This window comes from Lynx rufus, unplaced genomic scaffold, assembly GCF_022079265.1.
Source record: "Lynx rufus isolate CCGP_SWC_20201006 ecotype Redwood Valley unplaced genomic scaffold, mLynRuf1.p SCAF_9, whole genome shotgun sequence".
Lineage (NCBI taxonomy): Eukaryota > Metazoa > Chordata > Mammalia > Carnivora > Felidae > Lynx > Lynx rufus.
In genome coordinates this window covers 99,666,764-99,686,552 of record NW_025814897.1, presented here as the reverse complement: position 1 = coordinate 99,686,552, position 19,789 = coordinate 99,666,764, and the positions used below count along the sequence as shown (strand labels likewise).

The following is a 19,789-nucleotide window of genomic DNA, read 5'->3' as shown; positions in this document are numbered from 1 at the left end:
GCTCAGGTCATGATGCGCGGTTCATGGGATCGAACTCTGTGTTGGGCTCCACGCTGACAGTACAGAGCCTGCTTGAGATTCTCTGTCCCTCTCTCTCTGCGCCTCCACCCCCCCCTCCCCTTTCTCGATAAACTTTAAATAAATAGATAACATTGAGGCTTGTGCACCTCTATAATCATATAGCTGTATCTTAATTAAAACTGTATTCCTTTTTAAAACCCACACGCAGACACCTTTTATTTTTTAATAGGATCCTCGGACCTAGGTGTTGCCACACTCCTGGTTCCCAGCTCCCCACAGAGGCAGCCTCTGCACCAACTTTCTCAGCCAGCACACTGCCCTAAGGCTCCCAGGTCCTTCACCTAGTGTGCTCACCTGAGCGTCTCAGTCCCTGATGAAGAAAGGCATTAGGAAGGAGATGAGACCAGGTTTGTGACTTTACCTCTGGGAATGTCATACTAATGTCTGATGGCATTGCCCTTCCAGGAGGGATCAGAGAGGGTTTTTTCTTGCACCTTCTGCCTCTCTCAAGCATTTTCCTTCTCTCTCAGGAGTCCTTTCCAACCCCCACCATCTGGTGTTTAATTTCTTCTGCATACATTGACTTTCTCTTCCCCGGTAAAGGCTTCAGCTCTAGGGATGGCTCTTGCTTTTTAAATCAGTCAGAGTCTTGGGAGGGGAAATGGAACACAGTTCAACCGAGAAGAGCCATCCTGATGCTCCTGCAGTTGAGGCTCCAGGACTTGAGCCGTGCCTGCATCCCCACCAACACCCCCTCCACCCCCAAGTCGGGGGGGGGGGTCCCACTGACCTGAGGCCTCCTGAGGTTTTGGTATTTTTAAACAGCTTGATGGAGATAGAAATCTCATAGTCTACAATCCACCCACTTAGAGCGGACAGGTCTTTGGATTTTAGTGTTGTGCAACCATCACCACAGCCTAATTTTAGAACATGTTCATCCACCCCAAAAAGAAACCCCATACTCATTAGCAGTCACTCCCCTTCTCACCACCTCCTTGTCCCCAGTCCCTGACAACCACTAATCTTTCTGCGCTATAGATTTGCCTATTCTAGATGTGTCCTATAAATGCAATCATAGAATATGTGCCTTTTGTGTCTGGCTTTCGCTTGGGCTACCTCCCGAGGCCTGTTCTTTCCTCCCCCTGCTTGAAAGCAACTCAGCATTAGGAGCCACCTGCTCCTGCCATTCCTGGTCCTTCTGAGCTCTCCACACAGTCCAGCCACGTGTCTGTAGCCCCTGTCGCTTCCATCTCTCCTGGCTCCTCTTGTTACCTGCTGTACCATCTGCCTCCCCCTGAATCTGGCTGTCTTCTGGGCCTGTCTACACTGTCCAGTTCGATTACTCACTAGCCACGGTAGCTGTTTAAAATAAATTTCATCCCTCACTTTCACCCTGAAGCTACATGAGACCAGTGGCCCCTGCATTGGACAGTGGAGGGACCTAGAACATCTCCATCACGGCAATTAGTTACAGTGGTCAGGACTGTTCTAGATGTTACTTTGCATTTCTTTATATATATATATATATATATAGAGAGAGAGAGAGAGAGAGAGAGAGAGAGAGAGAGAGAGCGCTTGAGCCAGGAATGGGTAGGGAACGGAGGGGAGAAGAATGCCAAGCAGGCTCTGCATTATCAGCACACTGGGCTCAAACTCACAAACTGAGATCGTGACCTGAGTCGAAATCAGGAGTCGGACGCTTCACCAACTGAGCCACCCGGTGCCCCAGCATTACTTTACCTTTAAGAAGACAAAACAACTCCCAAGGTGCGTGAGTGGCTCAGTCGGTTAAGCATCCAACTTTTGCTCAGGTCATGATCTCACAGTTAACGGGTTCGAGCCCCGCGTCAGGCTCTGCACTGACAGCTCAGAGCCTGGAGCCTGCTTCGGAGTCTGTGTCTCCCTCTTTCTCTGCCCCTCCACCACGCGCACACACTCTCTCTGTCTCTTTCAAAAATAAATAAGCGTTAAAAAAAATCTTAAAAAGATGACAAAATAACTCCCATTTATGGATTGTATCTGTTCTCCTCCACCCAGCACCTGGCAGCATAGGAAGGTGGAGACTGAGGCACAGAGAAGCTACAATTGTCACATAGCTCTAAGTAGGAAAGTTAGGTTTTTAACCCAGGTCAACCTGACTTTGAACTCCCTGTAGAGCATATTCCTTTGGGAGGGTCTATGGTGGACCCTTGTTTAAATTCCACCTCAAGGGGCACCTGGGTGGCTCAGTGGCTCCTTGGAGCCCCAAAGATGAACAGATACCAAAAGATGATAATTGATTTTGGTCAAGAGCTTCCTGATGTGCTCCCCCTGCCCCCCAATTACATTAGAGTTTGATTTCGAAATTTCCACCCACTCCAGAAGAAAGGGGATCCTTTCCTTTCATACCTTGTTTATACATCGCTCCCAGCCAGTACCTGAGTTCAACGTAGGGCCTCGGTGGCCTTGAAACAAATGACAGCCAAGTCCCTTAGAGCCATTTTACAGGGGCCCTGCTAATACAACTCCCAAGGCAGCCCCCAGAGGCCCTGTCCCACAAGGAAGTTGGTGCCAGCACCTGCTTGGCCCTGTGCTGCAGGAGAGCCCCCGTGGCAGTCTGGGAACTCCGAGAGAGGGGAACCTACCTGCGGTCCTCCAGCCTTGAGACTGTCCCCGACCCAGTCATCCTTGAATGTGCCCACAGCCTGACACAATGACCTTTTCAGTTTTTTTAATTTTTAAAAAATGTTTATTTTGGGGAGAGCACGAGCGGGGGTGGGCAGAGAAAGGTGACAGAGGATCCAAAGCAGGCTCTGCGTTGACAGCAGTGAGCCCACTGGGGGGCTCCAACTCACAAACCGCAAGATCATGACTTGAGCCAAAGTTGGACACTCAACTGACTGAGCCACCCAGGTGCCCCCACAATGACCTTTTTAAAAAATCATTTCAGGGGCGCCTGGGTGGCTCAGTCGGTTAAATGACTGACTTCGGCTCAGGTCAAATCTCAAGGTTCGTGAGTTCGAGCCCCTCATCGGGCTCTGTGCTGACCGCTCGGAGCCTGGAGCCTGCTTTGGATTCTGTGTCTCCCTCTCGCTCTGCCCCTCCTCGCCTCATGCTTTGTCTCTCTCTGTCTCTCGGAAATAAATGTTAAAAAAATTTTTTAAAATCATTTTAGGGTTCTAGGTTTTTTTTTTTTAATTAAATAGTTATATAGAAGAAGCTTTAGAGTATGGTGGGAAAAGATTTGTTCAGGAATCTCTTAATCTGGTCGGACCACTAGTCCTGGGACCTTGGGCAAGTAAGTGACTTGATTCTCTCAGCCTCACATTCCTCATGTGCCAAATGGAAGTGAAGACACCCACCCAGCAGAGCTGGGAAGATGAGAGATTGGCACAGGGCCGCCCCTGGCAAACACTTGTTCAACTTGCTAAAAACCCTAAGTATATAAAAGTTAGAAGTGAGCGTTTCCCCATCCCACAGCCCATTGATAACTGTTAAACAGATGGGGTAAGTGTGCTTCCAGAATTTTTCTCTCTATATACAAAAAATATGTACATATATAATTTTTGTTAATAAAAATGAGATCGTGTCATAATGTACAGAATGTTCTGCAGCGTGCATTTTTCATTTACTATGTCACGGGCACCCTTCCATCTCAGTATGTACTCCACCATCTACAGCTTTCACTTTTAGAGGCTACAGAGCATTTCACGGTTTCTTCACCACTTTCCTACTGGACATAGATTATTTCTAGTTTTTCCACTATTACAAACAGTAAAAGCCAATTCCAGGAAGGTTCAGTAGGCCCATTATAGGGGTGTTAGTTCAATGACTCGTTTTCATAGAAACTTTACCAGAGAGATGATACCCCAATTTACAACCAGGAAAATGAATGTGTCGAGAGGAACAAACTGCCCAAGGATCCCACAAATCCCGGCAGAGGGGGCCTGAGACTGTCCCCTCTGGTCACATTTGTCATGCTTCTGCAGCAGGGGCCAGGCAGGCAATGCAAGTGAGTGAACGGAGGCCGACCTAAGATGACAGATGACACCCGGCCTCAGTGTCAAGGCAAAAACAGTGGGAGCGAGGTGGGGGCTGTGGGTGAAAGAGACATTCTTGGTCTGCCTACCTGACTGGTTGACCTGCAGAATACCAGGACCGAGGGTGTTTGAGCTCCTGTCTCCAGGAGAAGCAGAAAATGCCGAGTTTTATATAAAATCTGCGAGGTAACAAATGTGGCCAACCAACTCAGAGGTCTCCAGCCTTTGCATGCCACATTGAGACCCCTGCTTCAGCCCCAAACTTAATATTCTACTTTTTTTTTAATGTTTATTTATTTTTGAGAGACAGAGACAGAGTGTGAGAGTGGGAGGGACAGAGAGAGAGAGAGGGAGACACAATCTGAAGCAGTCTCCAGGCTCTGAGCTGTCAGTACAGAGCCCGACTGGGGCTTGAACTCAAGAGCTGTGAGATCCCGACCTGAGCCGAAGTCAGAAGCTTAACTGACTGAGCCACCCAGGCACCCCTGATGCTACTTTTGATTATAAAGCAGGGGTCTAGCATGTGAGGCACGTAGCTTGTACCTGACACAGAAGGCACTTGGTAGAAGCCTCCGTGCCCCCGTGCCACACCACCCTGGGAGGTTAAGTGGCCCCGAAAGGACCATTTCAATCTGTCCTTTTGACTTCCAGGGGCCATTTGTCTGCCTTCACTGCCATGCATTGGTGAGCAAGGCTTGACTCTTGACCCTCTCCTGAGCCGCCTTTGTATACATTTCTTCTGGCCACCCTGACCAGAGCCTCGGTTCTGTTGTGATTTCTGAAAACGGGTGTCCAATTCCCCTTTACTTTTCTCCCTCTCCCTCCTCCTTCCTGAGACAGTATCATGGTTAAGAGAGGGACCGCTGGGGTCACACTGCTCAGATCCGGTCCCTGCTCTGTCTCTAGCCGTGTGGTCTTGGGCAGGTCAAATTACCTCTCGGTGCCTCAGTTTCCTCATCTGTAAACTGAAGGAAATGTTTAGCTCAGGAAATTTTAGTTGTCGTTCTTCCGTTGGTCTCACTTCGCCAGGGGCTGTGCAGGTGCTAGGGGTACAAAGACAAACCACAGCCTTTGCCCTAAAGGAGCATGACCTTGACATAACTGTGCAGTAGTCCGTAAAGGGCTGACTGGGGGACAGAGGGAAACTTTCTCCTGCCCAGTTTTCAAGTTCTGAGATCATGTGAGTTCCCAGGGACCCAAAAGGTACCCAGACTCCTTTGGGGCAGATGTAGGCTGCCCATGTCCTTTCCTTCCTGCCAAAGACCAAGATGAATTCAGGTCTAGACTTTTGAGTGGGAGTGAATCTGCTAGGTCTTTCACTTTCCCTGTGGGCCCAGTTTCCTTCCCCTCTGGAGGTTAACTTTCACCAAGGACCCACCTTCCCAGATGAGAGGAAGATCCCAGTCAACACTCCTGTGCGAGTGGCTCCTTGGCTGGCCACCGAAACTCCCTCTCTCCCCCTTTCCCAGGTTCCGTGGTGGAGATTCAAGAGCACTTCCCCCTGGGGAGTGCCCCTGACCTTGCCTGGCCCCATGGGTCTTTTCCCTACATCCTCTCCACCCTCTGCTGCGCTGTGACCCTGGGGCATGGACTCCTGAACTGGCTGTGAGCCCTCCTGCTCCAGATTGCCCCTCTCTGGACCCACGTGCCTCACAGTAAAGAGGAAGCCAGCTCTGCCCACACCTCGGTTTCCCCAGGGTGAGGCAGGACATGGCAGATTGGCTGTGAAGCCTGCAGCGGTTGCTTTGAATTTCAAAATTACTTTTGTTCCTCCCCCTTTTCCCATTCATTCATTCAGCATGTTCATTGAGTGGCCATGCCTGGCCTGGCCCTGGAGATAGTCAGCGGTGGATGAGACAGAGACATGCCCACACATGTGAGTAGGGAAACGGATGTTAAGCAAATAACCTTATTGATGAATATAAAATTATAGAGGTAAGTCTTGTATCAGAATGGAATGTGATTCTCCACAAGAGCATAATAAGCTGACTCACCCTAACTAGAATGTAACTAGGCAGAATATTGGGGTAAGGAGGAAGAAAGGAATCAAGAGGTACAAAGGCCCTGGGGCAAACAGGTTGGCAATTCCTCAGAAGTTGAACACCACAAAAAATGAAAACATGGGAGGATGTTGGTGGCTCAGGCAGTTGAGCGTCCAACCTTTTTTTTTTTTTTTATGTTTATTTATTTTTGAGAGATAGAGACAGAGAGCGAGTTGAGGAGAGGCAGAGAGAGAGGGAGACACAGAATCTGAAACAGGCTCTGAGCTGTCAGCACAGAGCCCGACACGGGGCTCAAACTCGGGAACGGTGAGACCACGACCTAGGCTGAAGTCAGACACTTCACCGACTGAGCCACCCAGGTGCCCAACTGTCTGACTTTTGATTTCAGGTCAGGTCATGGTCTCTTGGTTCATGAGTTCGAGCCCTGCCTGCATTGGGCTCTGTGCTGACAGTGTGGGTCCTGCTTGGGATTTTCTCTCTCCCTCTCCCTGCCCCTCCCCTGCTTGTTCTCTCTCTCTCTCTCTCTCTCTCTCTCTCTCTCTCTCTCTCAAAACTAAATAGACTTTAAAAATAAAAAATAATAAAAATAATTTTTTAAAAAGACAGTAGATAGTGGTTGTGGGGTGTATTAATTTGCTCGGGCTGCCATAACAAAGTACCATAGACTGAGTGGCTTAAACAGTAGGAATTTATTTTCTAAAGTTCTAGAAGCCAGAAGTCAGAGATCAAGTGTTGAAAGGGTGGGTTCCTCCTGAGGCCTCTCTCCTTGACTTGTAAGATGGCTGTCTTTTTTCTATGTCCTCACTTGGTCTTACAATGTGTGTCTGTGTCCTGATCTCTCTCTTATGACACTAGTCATATTAGGTTAGGGCCCTCCCTAATGACTTCATTTTACCTCTTTAAAGATGGTGTCTATGGGGCGCCTGGGTGGCTCAGTTGGTAAGCGTCCGACTTCAGCTCAGGTCATGATCTCACGGTTTGTGAGCTCGAGCCCCGCATTGAGCTCTGTGCTGACAGCTCAGAGCACGTAGCCTGCTTCAGATTCTGTGTCTCCCTCTCTCTCTGCTCCTCCCCCACTCACACTCTGTCTCTCACTCAAAACTTAATAAACATTAAAAAAAATTGAAAAAAAAGATGGTGTCTCTAAGTGCATCCCATCTAGGGGTAAGTCTTCAACATATGGATCAGGGAGGGCACCAATTCAGCCATAATGGGGGGGATAGAGTGACTTCTCATCAGTATGGGGCTTCTTTTTGACGTGGTAAAAATATTCTGGAATTAATGGTGATCAATGCACAAATTTGTGAATATACTAAAAACTCTGTTCATCCTGAAAGAAGGATCTTTGCTCTGGGGCAAGAAAGAGCCTGGTGTGCAGAGAAGAACGAGAAAAATCAGGGGAGACGAGCTGGTGGGATTGGCAGGGCCCTGTCACCTAGAGTGTCTCAATACTAGGACCCCCAATATTTCAAGCGTCTGCTCTCTATTTAAGACGTGCTGCTCTCCAAATAGATGTCAATATAAGACAGCTCTACATAAGGTGCCTGGGTGGCTCAGTTGGTTGAGCGTCTGACTCTTGGTTTCAGCTTGGGTCGTGATCTCAGGGTCCTCAGGTCAAGCCCTGTGTCAGGCCCCACACTGGGCACAGAGCCTGCTTGGGATTCTCTTTCTCCCTCTACTGCTTGTACTCTCTCTCTCTCTCTCTCTCTCTCTCTCTCTCTCTCTCTCTCTGAGAACCTACTGCTTTAAGTAAACTTATATTCAAAAATTTTTAGGGGCGCCTGGGTGGCTCAGTCGGTTAAGCGTCCAACTTCAGCTCAGGTCATGATCTCGTGGTTCATGGGTTTGAGCCCTGCATCAGGCTCTGTGCTGACAGCTCAGAGCCTGGAGCCTGTTTCGGATTCTGTGTCTCCCTCTCTCTCTGCCCCTCCCCAACTCGCGTACTGTCTCTGTCTCTCAAAAATAAATTTAAAAAAATTAAGAAAAAACATTAAACTTATATTCAAAAATTTTTTAATCTAAAAAAAAAAGAAGGGCAGGTGGCTTGGGTGGCTCAGTTGGTTGAGTGTCTGACTCTTGGTTTCCTCTCAGGTCATGATCCCAGGGTTGTGGGATCGAACCCCACGTCAGGCTCTGTGCTGAGCATGGAGTCTGCTTAAGATTCTCTCTCTCTCTCTCTCTCTCTCTCTCTCTCTCTCTCTCTGTCTCTCTTTCTCCCTCTGCCCCTCTCCCCCCTTGCATGCTCTCTCTCTCTCGAAATAAAAAAATAAAATAAATTTTAGAAAAGATGTTGCCCTTCTCCACAGTGTCTGGCACTAAAGCACATTATTAGGAACTTTTCCAAACTGGGAAGGGGATTGGAATTGGGACACTTTTTAAATGTTCAAGGGTCAACTCCTATCCCTGGTGGGTAGTGTGCCATGGAGCAGGTGGACACAGCGGGGGTGACCTCTTGCTTTTCTACATCTTCTTCAACGCTGAGTTCTAACAATCCACCGAGGTAGGTAACGGTACTCTTGCCCAAAGTCACACGGCCCACACAGCTAATAAATGGCAGAATCATCCTGGCTCCAGAGTCCACGCTGTTCCCCACTACCCTATGCTGCCTCCTAACAACCCTGTGAGTTAGGGTTTATTAGCCTGTTATTATCCTCATCTGACACGAGGAAGCTGAGGCGCAGGGGTGAATCACAAGGCTCGGGTCATACTGTGAGTAAGCACTCGGTGTTGGGGACAGTGTGGGCATGTGCGTGTGTAAGAGGCCTCGGTGCAGTGCCCGGAGAATCACAGAAACAAATCCTGGGGGAGGGTGGGTCTAGGGGGAAGGTTGCGATGGGGAGGGGCAGGGCTCGGGGCTGGCCACCCGCCTCACTTCATCCCTGCTTCCTCAGCCCACCTCTGGAGGCAGCTCCTTGGCCAGGCTCCGGGGAGGGCCTGTCCTGCCAGGGGAGTTGGGGCCAGTTTCAGAGGTGCCGAAGAGACACCCACGGGGCTGCCCAGGGAGCAGGGTGCCTGCATCCCTGGGCAGCCAGCTCCCAGCTTGGGGTGGGTGCAGCAGAGGCCCGCGTGACATTGTGGCTCACATTCCTCAGCGGCCACGTGGCCCCAACTGGCAGGGACAGCTGCGATCAGGGGCCGCACCAGCTTTGTTCCCAGGGTGGCGCCCGCTCTCCATCCAGGCCCTGCTCGCCTCCTGCCTGGTGCTGCTTTCCTGCCCGTGGCTCCGTGGGCAGCCGGCACCGTGGTCCCCGCCATGAGTGCCTAGAAGCCCGTAGCCACCAGGATCTCTCCGTGTGCCGGGCAGGGCTCTGGAAGGATGGGGCAGGACCAGACGAAGCAGCAGATCGAGAAGGGGCTCCAGTTGTACCAGTCCAACCAGACAGAGAAGGCGCTGCACGTGTGGATGAAGGTGCTGGAGAAGAGCGCGGACCTCGTGGGGCGCTTCCGCGTGCTGGGCTGCCTGGTCACGGCGCACTCGGAGATGGGCCGCTACAAAGAGATGCTGAAGGTGGGCCTGGCTGGCTCCCCCCCAACCCCGGCTCCCGACCCTCCCGCCTCCTCAGACTCCCCCGCGTCCCGTGGGCTAGCAGCACGGCCCCGTGGGGGGCTCTGAGTCCCATCTAGGGCCCTGTGGCCTTGAATTTGGGTGTCTGAAACGGAGACCGAACTTCTTAGCTTCAGAGTTTGAGGATCTCCAGGCCAGGTCTGAGAAGGCTCCAGACTTCCCGTTTGGGATTCCGAGTCGGAACCCCAGGGGACGTGGAGATCCAGGTTTGGGGCCGGGGGTGGGAGGCCCATGTAGCCTCCGGCCGAAAGGTGAAAGCTATGGATCTGAGTTTGGCTTCAGGGCTGACACTTCTCGCCTATGGCTGGGGAGCAGAGAACTCATCTGAGGCCGGGCTGGGTCCGAGCCGGGGGGCTGGGTCCTAGGCCTCGGCTGTGAGGCAGGGAGGAGGTTTGGGTCGGAGGCTCAGAGTCCAAGTGGAAGACACCTGCCCCCGCCCTCCTGGCAGTTCGCTGTGGTGCAGATCGACACCGCTCGGGAGCTGGAGGATGCTGACTTCCTTCTGGAGAGCTACCTGAACCTGGCGCGCAGCAACGAGAAGCTGTGTGAGTTTCACAAGACCGTCTCCTACTGCAAGACCTGCCTCGGCCTGCCTGGCACCAGGGCAGGCGCTCAGCTCGGAGGCCAGGTCAGCCTGAGCATGGGCAATGCCTTTCTGGGCCTCAGCCTCTTCCAGAAGGCCCTGGAGAGCTTCGAGAAGGCCCTGCGCTATGCCCACAACAACGATGATGCCATGCTCGAGTGCCGTGTCTGCTGCAGCCTGGGCAGCTTCTATGCCCAGGTCAAGGTGGGCCTGGGCCCAGGGGGAGGGAGGGCGGCGGAGGGCACCTGTCCCCTGACACCCTCGCACAAGCCCCGCTCTCCATTCAGGACCTTGCTGAGTTCTCCCACGTAGGAGAGTCTGAGAGGGACGGTAAAGACTCACCAGGAAGGGCAGAGACAGAATTCAAACCTTGGTCTGTCTGTCTTCCTGGGAAATGGGAGGCTCCTGTGTGAGGACAGGCCAGGAACCCGCACTGCCATGTGTTTTGCTGTGTGATCTTGGACACAGCACCTTTCCTCTCTGAACCTTGGTAGGTGCAGCTATAAAATGAGGGAGAATAGGGCCCACCCTCCAGCATGGTTGTAAGAATTCATTCATCAAATATGTATTGCCGGGCTCTGTTGGCTTGGGATGCAAGCAGGGAAAACAACAACAAAGCCTCTGGCCTTGTAAAGGTTGCATTTTAGAAAACAACAAATAAACACCATCAGTAAGTCAATCATACAGCATGCTAGAAAGTGCTTAGGAGAGGGGCACCTGGATGGCTCAGTCAGTTAAGCATCCGAACCTTGATTTCGGCTCAGGTCTTGATCTCTCAGTTTGTGGGCTGGAGCCCCACGTAGACTCCGTGCCAACAGTGCAGAGGCTGCTAGGGATTCTCTCTCTCTCTCTGTTTCTCTCCCTCAAAATGAATATGTAAACATTAAGAAGAAGAAGAAGAAGAAGAAGAAGAAGAAGAAGAAGAAGAAGAAGAAGAAGGAGGAGGAGGAGGAGGAGGAGGAGGAGGAGGGGGAGGAGAAAGTGCTCAGGAGAAAGGAAAGAAGGAAAAGGGGGTGGGAAGTGCCAAGGATGGAGTGTTGCAGCTTCAAATAGGGTGATTGGAAGGCTTCATAGAGGTGGCATCAGCCTGGTGATTGGAAGCAGACGAGAGGGTGAGCCATGCTGAAATCTGGCAAAGGCATGAAAAAGGAGACAACAGCTAAAGCAAAACCCTGCTCTGGGCGGGGCAGGAAAGGGAAATAGCTGGCATGTTCCAGGGCTGATGGAGGCCAGCATGACGGCAGCAGGTGTGTGAGAAGGAGGTAGGAGGTGGGGAGGTCCAAGAGGTAAGGAGGGGGGGAGGGGAGAAGGCAGATTGCGAATGAACTGATGGAGGCAGTGACCACAGGCTTCTTTCTGGTCCAGTGTCGGTTCTCCTGGGACCCCAAGGCATCCAGGCTGCTCTTGGCCCACGGGAGCGGGGGGAGGGGGGCGTTGATGCCTGGCATACAGTAGATGCTTAATAAATCTGGGGGTAACTGGGTGTGTAAATGCTGATGAACTGGAGGTGGGGTGTGAGGAGATGAGAGTCAGCCAGGACAACACCGAGGATTTTGTTTTCAGCAACTAGGTGTATGAAGAATCCATTCAGGGCCACCTGGGTGGCACAGTGGGTTAAGCATCAGACTCTTGATCTCAGATCAGGTCATGATCTTGTGGGTTAGTGGTTAGAGCCCCACATGGGGCTCTGCACTGATGGCCAGGGGCCTGCTTGGGATTCTGTCTCTCCTTCTCTCTGCCCCTCCCTGGCTTGTGCTCATGCTCTCTCTCTCTCAAAATAAATAAACTTAAAAAAAATTTTTTGAAGAATCCATTCAGTGAGATTTGATAGGATGGGAGAGGGACGAGGTGTCTCAAAACCTTTTTTATTACAAAGAAAATTAACCATATAGGAAAATAGAATACTATAATGAATCTGCATATACCCACTTAGATTTAACAATTATTAATATTTTGCCATAGTTGACTTACATATTTTAACTGAAGTGTTATGATAATGAAATTAGAGATATCGTGGTATTTTACCCCAAAGTAGTTCAGTATGTATCCCTGAAAGAAAAAAAAAGACATTTTCTTATATAAGGACACTTTCTTACATAATCACAATTATAAATTTCTCTGCTTATGCTGAAAACACGCCTTTACCCTCAGCTTCTATAAATTGGAACACAAGTAAGAGGCACATGTGCAGCAGGAATACGTCCCTTAAGTCTTTTCCAACAGAAAATTTCTCCCCTTTATTGTCTATGATTTAAAATGTTTAACAAAGTTTTATTTATTTTTGAGACGGGGGGGAGGGGCAGAGAGAGAGAGAGAGAGAGCGAGAGAGAGACAGAATCTGAAGCAGGTTCCAAGCTGTCAGCACAGAGCACGATGCAGGGCTCGAACCCATGATCGGGGAGATCATGACCTGAGCTGAAGTCAGATGTTTAACCGACTGAGCCACCCAGGTGCCTCTTTATAATTTTTATCGAAGAAGGCACTCATTGCCCTGTAACACGTTTCATCTCACTGTCCCATTGCTTCCGCAAGGAGTCCTTTGACTTGGTTTTTTTTCTCTCCTTTGCCCCCTGGGAACTGGAACTTAATGACTTGGGAAGAGTCAGGTCACAGCTTTTTGGTAAGAAGACTGTGTAAGCCCTGCTGCTCACCTCGTGTTGTATCAAATCCGATAGAGGGGGCGACAGCCTGATCCCTCTGTTTGAGGGGTCGCATTTCTCTTTTCGTGACCAGCAGGTGAGCTTGGGGTGTTGACACTGTGGCTCCCTGTGAATATTCAGTTCTGCAGTAACATTTTCCATAACGGTTTTAGCATCTAGTGATGTTTGTTGCCTGAATCACTTCTCTTATTTCAACTGTAATGAAATGGCGATTTCCAAGCTCTTACCATTCCTTCTATAATTGCTGCCCGGATTTCTCGGGAAGGACGAACTCTCCCCCTTCACGTGGGGCTAATTGGCTCCTCTGAAACACAGCTCCTACAGGAAAGGTGGAATAAGTACCTTCCTCTTTCCTTTCATTACCACTTTTTTAATAAGGAATTGTCATAGCTGCCTTCGAGGATCAGATCACTTATTTGTTTTGCTTTCTTCTTTTGGAGTATCATTATAAAATCCTGGATTTTAAAAAAATATTCGATAGTCTTCAGTTAATTTCAATATTGTTCTTTGCAATGGTCAAATTATCTTTTTTTTTTTAATTTTTTTTTTTTTTTTTTTTTTTTTGAGACAGAGACAGAGTGTGAGCAGGGGAGGAGCTGAGGGGAAGGGGGACACAGAATCCCAAGCAGGCTCCAGGCTCCGAGCTGTCAGCACAGAGCCCGACGCGGGGCTCGAACTCACAGACTGTGAGATCATGACCTGAGCCAAGTCGGACGCTTAACCAACCGAGCCACCCAGGCGCCCCTACAAGGGTCAAATTATCTTAACTTTAGTTACCAGAATTCCTTCACTATGGCTCCTGTGTCCTTTTGGCAAGACTTCATTTAAACACTGAAAGTGTTCTTGTTTTCTGGAAGAATAAGCTGTCTCAGGCTCATTTTGTATATTTGCTGCCCCAGACCTGGAATTAGCCATTTCTCTGGGCTGTTTTTAGTGGGAAATTGTATTAAAGACCAAACGTGGGTTCTCAAGGTGCTCATTGCAACTGGGTTGTCATGGCTTCTAAATCTTTTTAGTTGCCAAGACAACTGAAGTTTATGCTAATATTTGCAATTCAAATCTAATGTTTCAGGATTTTCCGTAATTTATTTTAATCTTGATTTTCTTTTCTCTTAGGCTGAAAGTGTTGACTTTTAGCAACATAATTACGTATTTTAACACACAAAATACACAAAGTACTTTCAAAAGACAATACCAATATTACTTAAAAGAAAAAGACAACTGAAAGATGTTTAAGATTTCTTTGCTGTTTGGGGCGCCTGGGTGGCTCAGTCGGTTAAGCGTCTGACTTCAGTTCAGGTCATGTTCTCGCGGTCCATGAGTTTGAGCCCCGCGTCGGGCTCTGCTGACAGCTGGGAGCCTGAGGCCTGTTTCAGATTCTGTGTCTTCTCTCTCTCTGACCCTCCCCCGTTCATGCTCTGTCTCTCTCTGTCTCAAAAATAAATAAAAACATTAAAAAAATTAAAAAATAAATAAAAGATTTCTTTGCTATTCTTTTGTCTTTATCATATATTCTACTATGGATGAACTGTCCAACTACATATATACCAAGGTCATCTGAAATAATTTTTTCTGTGTGGTTATGTTAATATAATACATTATAATGTAATAATATATTATAGAATTATATTTAATATTATATTGCAGTATCATTATAATAATAGTATAATTAAATATTATAATTAATTAGAATATTAGTATGATGATACGCAATTAGGGTCATTTATTTAAATTTTCTTTTTCCTTTTCTTTCTTTTTTTTTTAAGAGAGAGAATGTGAGTGAGGGAGAGGGGTAGAGGGAGAGAGAGAGGAAATCTTAAGCAGGCTCCACGTTAAGCACAGAACCCGATGTGGGGCTCAAACCCACGATCCTAGGATCATGACCTGAGTCTAAATCAGGAGTCCAACGCCCAACTGACTGAACCACCCAGTTGCCCCCTTTTATTTAGGATTTAAAAAAAAATAAAAAAAAATTGAAGCTATAAAACATTTACATGTCTTCAAATTAAAAAGTATCTAACAAGGGGCACTTGGCTGGCTCAGTTGGTGGAGCATGTGACTCTTGACCTTGGGGTCCTGAGTTCCAGACCCATGTTGCGTAAAGATTACTTAACTAAATAAAACTAAAAAGTATGTAACAAAATTTGTGAGGAACTGGTTTTTATTGGAATTATCGAGAATTCTCTTTCAGTCATATTAACTGGGAGATGCTTGTTAGATATTAAGCGAGAGATCACACAGATATTCTATGAGAAAGAACAGAGCAATGGGGCTGTAGCTGAAGGGGGACATGAGGTCAAAAGAAGGTTGTTTGATTTTGATTTATTTTCTCTAATGAGGTAAGAAACACCAGGATGTGTTTGTACACCGATGGGCATGATCGAGTTGAAAGAGACGGGGGATTTGTTCCAGAGCTCCATGGAGGGACTGACATCTGTGGGAGCCGGGAACCCTCCTCCACGGTGGCAGGAGGGAGGCAGAGAGTGGTCGATCTCGCGGATTAGGTGGAGAAGGTGGAGAGGGGAGAGTCCTTTTTGATTTTCTTCTGTTTTCCCTGAGGACATTGGCATCACCTCCTGATTTGGAGGTTGGAGGAGCAAGAAAGGACAAGGGAGTGATTTCTTTGCCTCAGTGGTCTGTTCTTCGGAGCAGACTGCGCTGGCAATCGGTCACTGAGCCTTCGGTGAGCACCCGCTCTGGGTACCAGGGGGCAGATGCTAGGGGTGGGGTGTCTGGTACTCTCCCTGCCACGTGTCTCTGAAGCTAAGGGGCCCCATTGGGACCCAGTGAGGAGAATGAATACCTTCTCATTCATTCCTTCATTCAACAATAGTCATGATGTGTCTACTAAGTGCCAAGAACTGTGCTAGGCTCTTGGGATCCATCAGCAAACCAGATGAAAGTTCACGGAGCCCACACATTTGCACCGGCTGTTCCCCCTGCCGGGATCACTCTATCCCTGGATTCTCAAAGGAATGACTGAACGCCGGTGGGGCCTGTGGGTACCCTTGGTTCCTGGAGAAGCCAGACCCTGGAGCCCTTGACTTAGAGGCAGCTCCTGCCATTCAGTGTGTCCCATCTTGTCCCACCTCCTCTCTGTGTCCCCCGCAGGACTACGAGAAAGCCCTGTTCTTCCCCTGCAAGGCCGCAGAGCTCGTTAACGACTACGGCAAAGGCTGGAGCCTCAAGTACCGGGCCATGAGCCAGTACCACATGGCCGTGGCGTATCGCCTGCTGGGCCACCTGGGCAGCGCCATGGAGTGTTGTGAGGTGGGGCAGGAGGGAAGGGAGGCAGGTGGAGGGTGGTGGTGTGGGCCAGGGTGTCCTCCTTCCACATCAACCCACTGAGGGCCCCAAGATCTGCCCTTGGCCTGGCTTCTGTAAGAGCCCCTGAAGGATGCGTTTATTCCACCATCCCCAAACCTCACTCCCTTCCAGGCCCTTCCCTCTGCCCACCCCAGACACACCCTCTGTGGGACACTTTAAGTAGGAAGAGAGCCAGTCTCTGGAGGTCCACTGACCTGGGTTCAAATCCTAGCATTGCCACTTGCTAGCCGGGTGGCCTTGATCAAATCACTTCTGCTCTCTAAGCCTCAGTGTCCACTCCCCTGAGTGTCGCGAGGCCTCCGTGGTTCAGCGCGCGGGGCCTCAGCACGGTGCTAGGTGTACTGGGCTCTGAGGATGTTGGCGATCCCTGGCCACCCTTGTCAGCGGGTCCCACTGAGCGATGACACCCCAGTGGTGGGCAGATGAGCAGGCCTGAGTGACCAGCCTCCCTCACAGGAGTCTATGAAGATTGCACTGCAGCATGGGGACCGGCCACTACAGGCACTCTGCCTGCTCTGCTTTGCTGACATCCACCGGAGCCGTGGGGACCTGGAGGTGAGGTCACTGGAGAGCGGAGGGAGGGGTTGTAGGCCTGGCCCAGTCCGACTCCACCCTCCACCTGGCTGTGCAGACAGCCTTCCCCAGGTACGACTCCGCCATGAGCATCATGACTGAGATTGGAAACCGCCTGGGGCAGGTGCAGGTGCTGCTGGGTGTGGCCAAATGCTGGATAGCCAGGAAGGCACTGGACAAGGTGAGGTCGATCTCCTTCCTACCGTTCCCGGCTTTCCCCACTGCCCCTATTTGGAGCCAGTGGGTGGGTCACCCAGAAATCTGTGGGGCTGGTTCTGGGCAGGACTCTTTCGGACACTTTGTCTGACGTCAGCCTCACCCGAATCCCATGAGGTGGGTACATTCCAAGTCATTTTCCCGACTCAGAGAAGGCCCATGAGGTGCCCAGACCCACAGCTAGTAAAGGGCCAGAACTGGATTTGAATTCAGGATGCCTTAACTGCTTTCGTGATTTCACGACACCCAAAGAGACAGAAATGTTCTTCCTATTCTGTATCTGAGTAAACTGAGGCAGCAGGTGACTTGCCCATAGAGCTCTGTGACTGTGCTCCAGCCTCCTTCTGCTACCTGCACACACAGGGCAGCTGCCCAGCTCCCTCCCCAGGCCCACCCCTCCCTAGCCCTCCCTTTCCTGTGAGCCAGGGCCTCTGTCAGACAGCTCTGCCTGCAGCCCTGGCCCGTGTCTTCCAGGCTCTGGATGCCATCGAGAAAGCCCAGGACCTGGCCGAGGAAGTGGGGAACAAGGTCAGACCTGATTCTGTCTTCTGGGTCTGGAGTCAAGAGCCCAAGGTGGGATCTTGGGTGTGTGGGGAGGGCTGTGCTGAGAGCCCACACATGCCCTGAGCCCTTTTGGATCTCCAGGAGTTGCCCCCACCCGTTCCCAGACCCTGGCTGTTTCTCTTCCACACAGAGAGCACTTTAGAGGGCAGGGCAAGAATTCCATAGCTCAGAGGAGATCAGAAGTCCTCAGAGCTTGATGGGCATTAAAACCCCTAACAGTGGGCCCCCCACCCACTGAGAACTGGGCACACACAGGTTCTTCTGGGTATTGATCCCAGTCATCACTATCTCCCTGCAAGTTGGGTACTGCAAGCCCCATTTTACAGCTGAGGAAAGTGAGGCTCAGAGAGGTGCTCCAGGTCCCACACTTGGGACCTGGTCAGTTTTTTTTTTTTTTAATGTTTTCTGTATTTTGAGAGGGCACGAGCGGGGGAGGGGCAGAGAGAGAAGGGGACAGATGATCCGAAGTGGGCTCTGTGCTATCAGCACAGTGTGAGGCTTGAACTCACGAATCGTGAGATCATGACCTGAGCAGAAGTCAGACACTCAACCGACTGAGCCCCCAGGTGCCCCGGGACCTGGTCTGTCTTAACTCCAAAGCCCATGTTCCTTCCATAGTGCATGTGGCCTCTCAAATTTAATAACTGTATCCAAACCTTTAAATGTTGAAAATAGATTCAGTGTTTCTTCAAGTCTTCTAGAAGATGTGAAATCCTCTGGGATCCGGTGTACATCCCAACTAAAATGCCAAATATCTTTGGTTTTGGCTAGATTATACCCAGTTTTACCCACATATCTCAGGTTGGCCAGAAATGCTGATGAGGTGGTGTATATATTTAATTAACAAAAACAGGACAGCAAATCAATTATTACAGAGTCCTTGCAGCAGATTTTGTCAATAAAATGCTTCAAAAACATTGGATTCCCAGCTAGTTCTAGGGGTGAGGACCACCTACTTCATCCACCTGCTCATTCTGCATGAGGGGAAACAAAGGCCCAGGGAGGGCAAGACGTTTTTTCCTAGGCCCATCAGGAAGGCCAGAACGCAGCCAGGACCGGACCCTGTGGGTCCTGACTGCCTGGTGGTCCCTCGGGGACAGCCTCTGGGGCTGGACAAGGAGGGAGGCTCTCCAGTAGTGACTTGGTCTTGTCCCCTACACCCACCCTCCCGTCCCTGCCGGCCCCAGCTGAGCCAACTCAAGCTGCACTGCCTGAGCGAGAGCATCTATCGCAGCAAGGGGCTGCAGAGGGAGCTGCGTGCGCATGTAGTGCGCTTCCATGAGTGCGTGGAGGAGACGGAGCTCTACTGCGGCCTGTGCGGCGAGTCCATAGGCGAGAGGAACAGCCGGCTGCAGGCCCTGCCCTGCTCCCACATCTTCCATCTCAGGTGAGGGCTCCTGGCCGGTGGGCAGGGGGCACCCAGGGTCCCTTTGGGGTACGCTAGGGCCCCAGCTGGCCTAACCATGATAGTGACGCTGAACATAGTGCTTTCTGCATTCCAAGCCTGCCCTAAGTGCTTCCCCTGTATTAACTCAGTGAATCCTCCCAGCAGCCCTTTGAGGTGGCCATTATCCTCCCCAAAGAGAATTCAGAGAGGCCTCTCAAAGGCCATGAGATTCAGACACCCAGGGCTACACAGGTACCGGCCTCCATGCCGATCTCCTGACTCCTGGCCTTCTGGAAGGCTCAGGACAGAGTGCCAGGGGCAAGCAGGATCCAGGGGGCCCTACCCTCTGCTTAGACACCTTCCCAGCTCCTACAGAGGGGAGGGGAGGAGAGAGAGCCCAGGCCCAGGACGGAAGCATGGGTTCAGTGAGTGGACAGAGCCCTTCGCGTCCCCAGGTGCCTGCAGAACAATGGGACACGCAGCTGCCCCAACTGCCGCCGCTCATCCATGAAGCCTGGCTTTGTGTGAGTCCCACCAGCAGTCTCGGGCTTCTGCCTCACTTCCCCATGCTCTTTCTCCACCACCGTGCGGGGGTCCCCTGACTGGCCATGCCTTGGACCCTCTTTACTCCTGGGGCAGCCGCCGGGGCCTCCTCCAACCTCAGTCAGGGCCCAGGGCCTGCCCACTGTTGCTCGTCCAGGCTCAGCTGCCCTCCCTGACTCTTTGTACTTTGCTCTTTATAGAAAAATAAACTGTTTGTACTTGAACCCAGCGATTCTGACTCTTTGTGGGTGTGCTGTGGCCAGCACAGACAGGACAGCTTCTTCTTCTCCAACTGGTCTTCTTGACTCCTGTCAGGCAACTCTGACAA

At 50.5% G+C, this 19,789-nt stretch overlaps 1 protein-coding gene across 1 annotated transcript; it reads left to right on the top strand.

The window, feature by feature from the left end:
* Window positions 1–356: 356 nt before the first annotated feature.
* Window positions 357–19,685, top strand: RAPSN (receptor associated protein of the synapse). The gene is made up of 9 exons (XM_047072479.1): window positions 357–428; window positions 9,348–9,551; window positions 10,057–10,395; window positions 15,963–16,121; window positions 16,635–16,733; window positions 16,810–16,932; window positions 17,442–17,495; window positions 18,719–18,918; window positions 19,374–19,685. Exons 2-9 carry the CDS (start codon window positions 9,360–9,362, stop codon window positions 19,444–19,446), a joined length of 1,239 nt encoding a protein of 412 aa, XP_046928435.1. The 5' UTR covers window positions 357–428; window positions 9,348–9,359; the 3' UTR covers window positions 19,447–19,685.
* The last annotated feature ends 104 nt before the right edge of the window (window positions 19,686–19,789 follow it).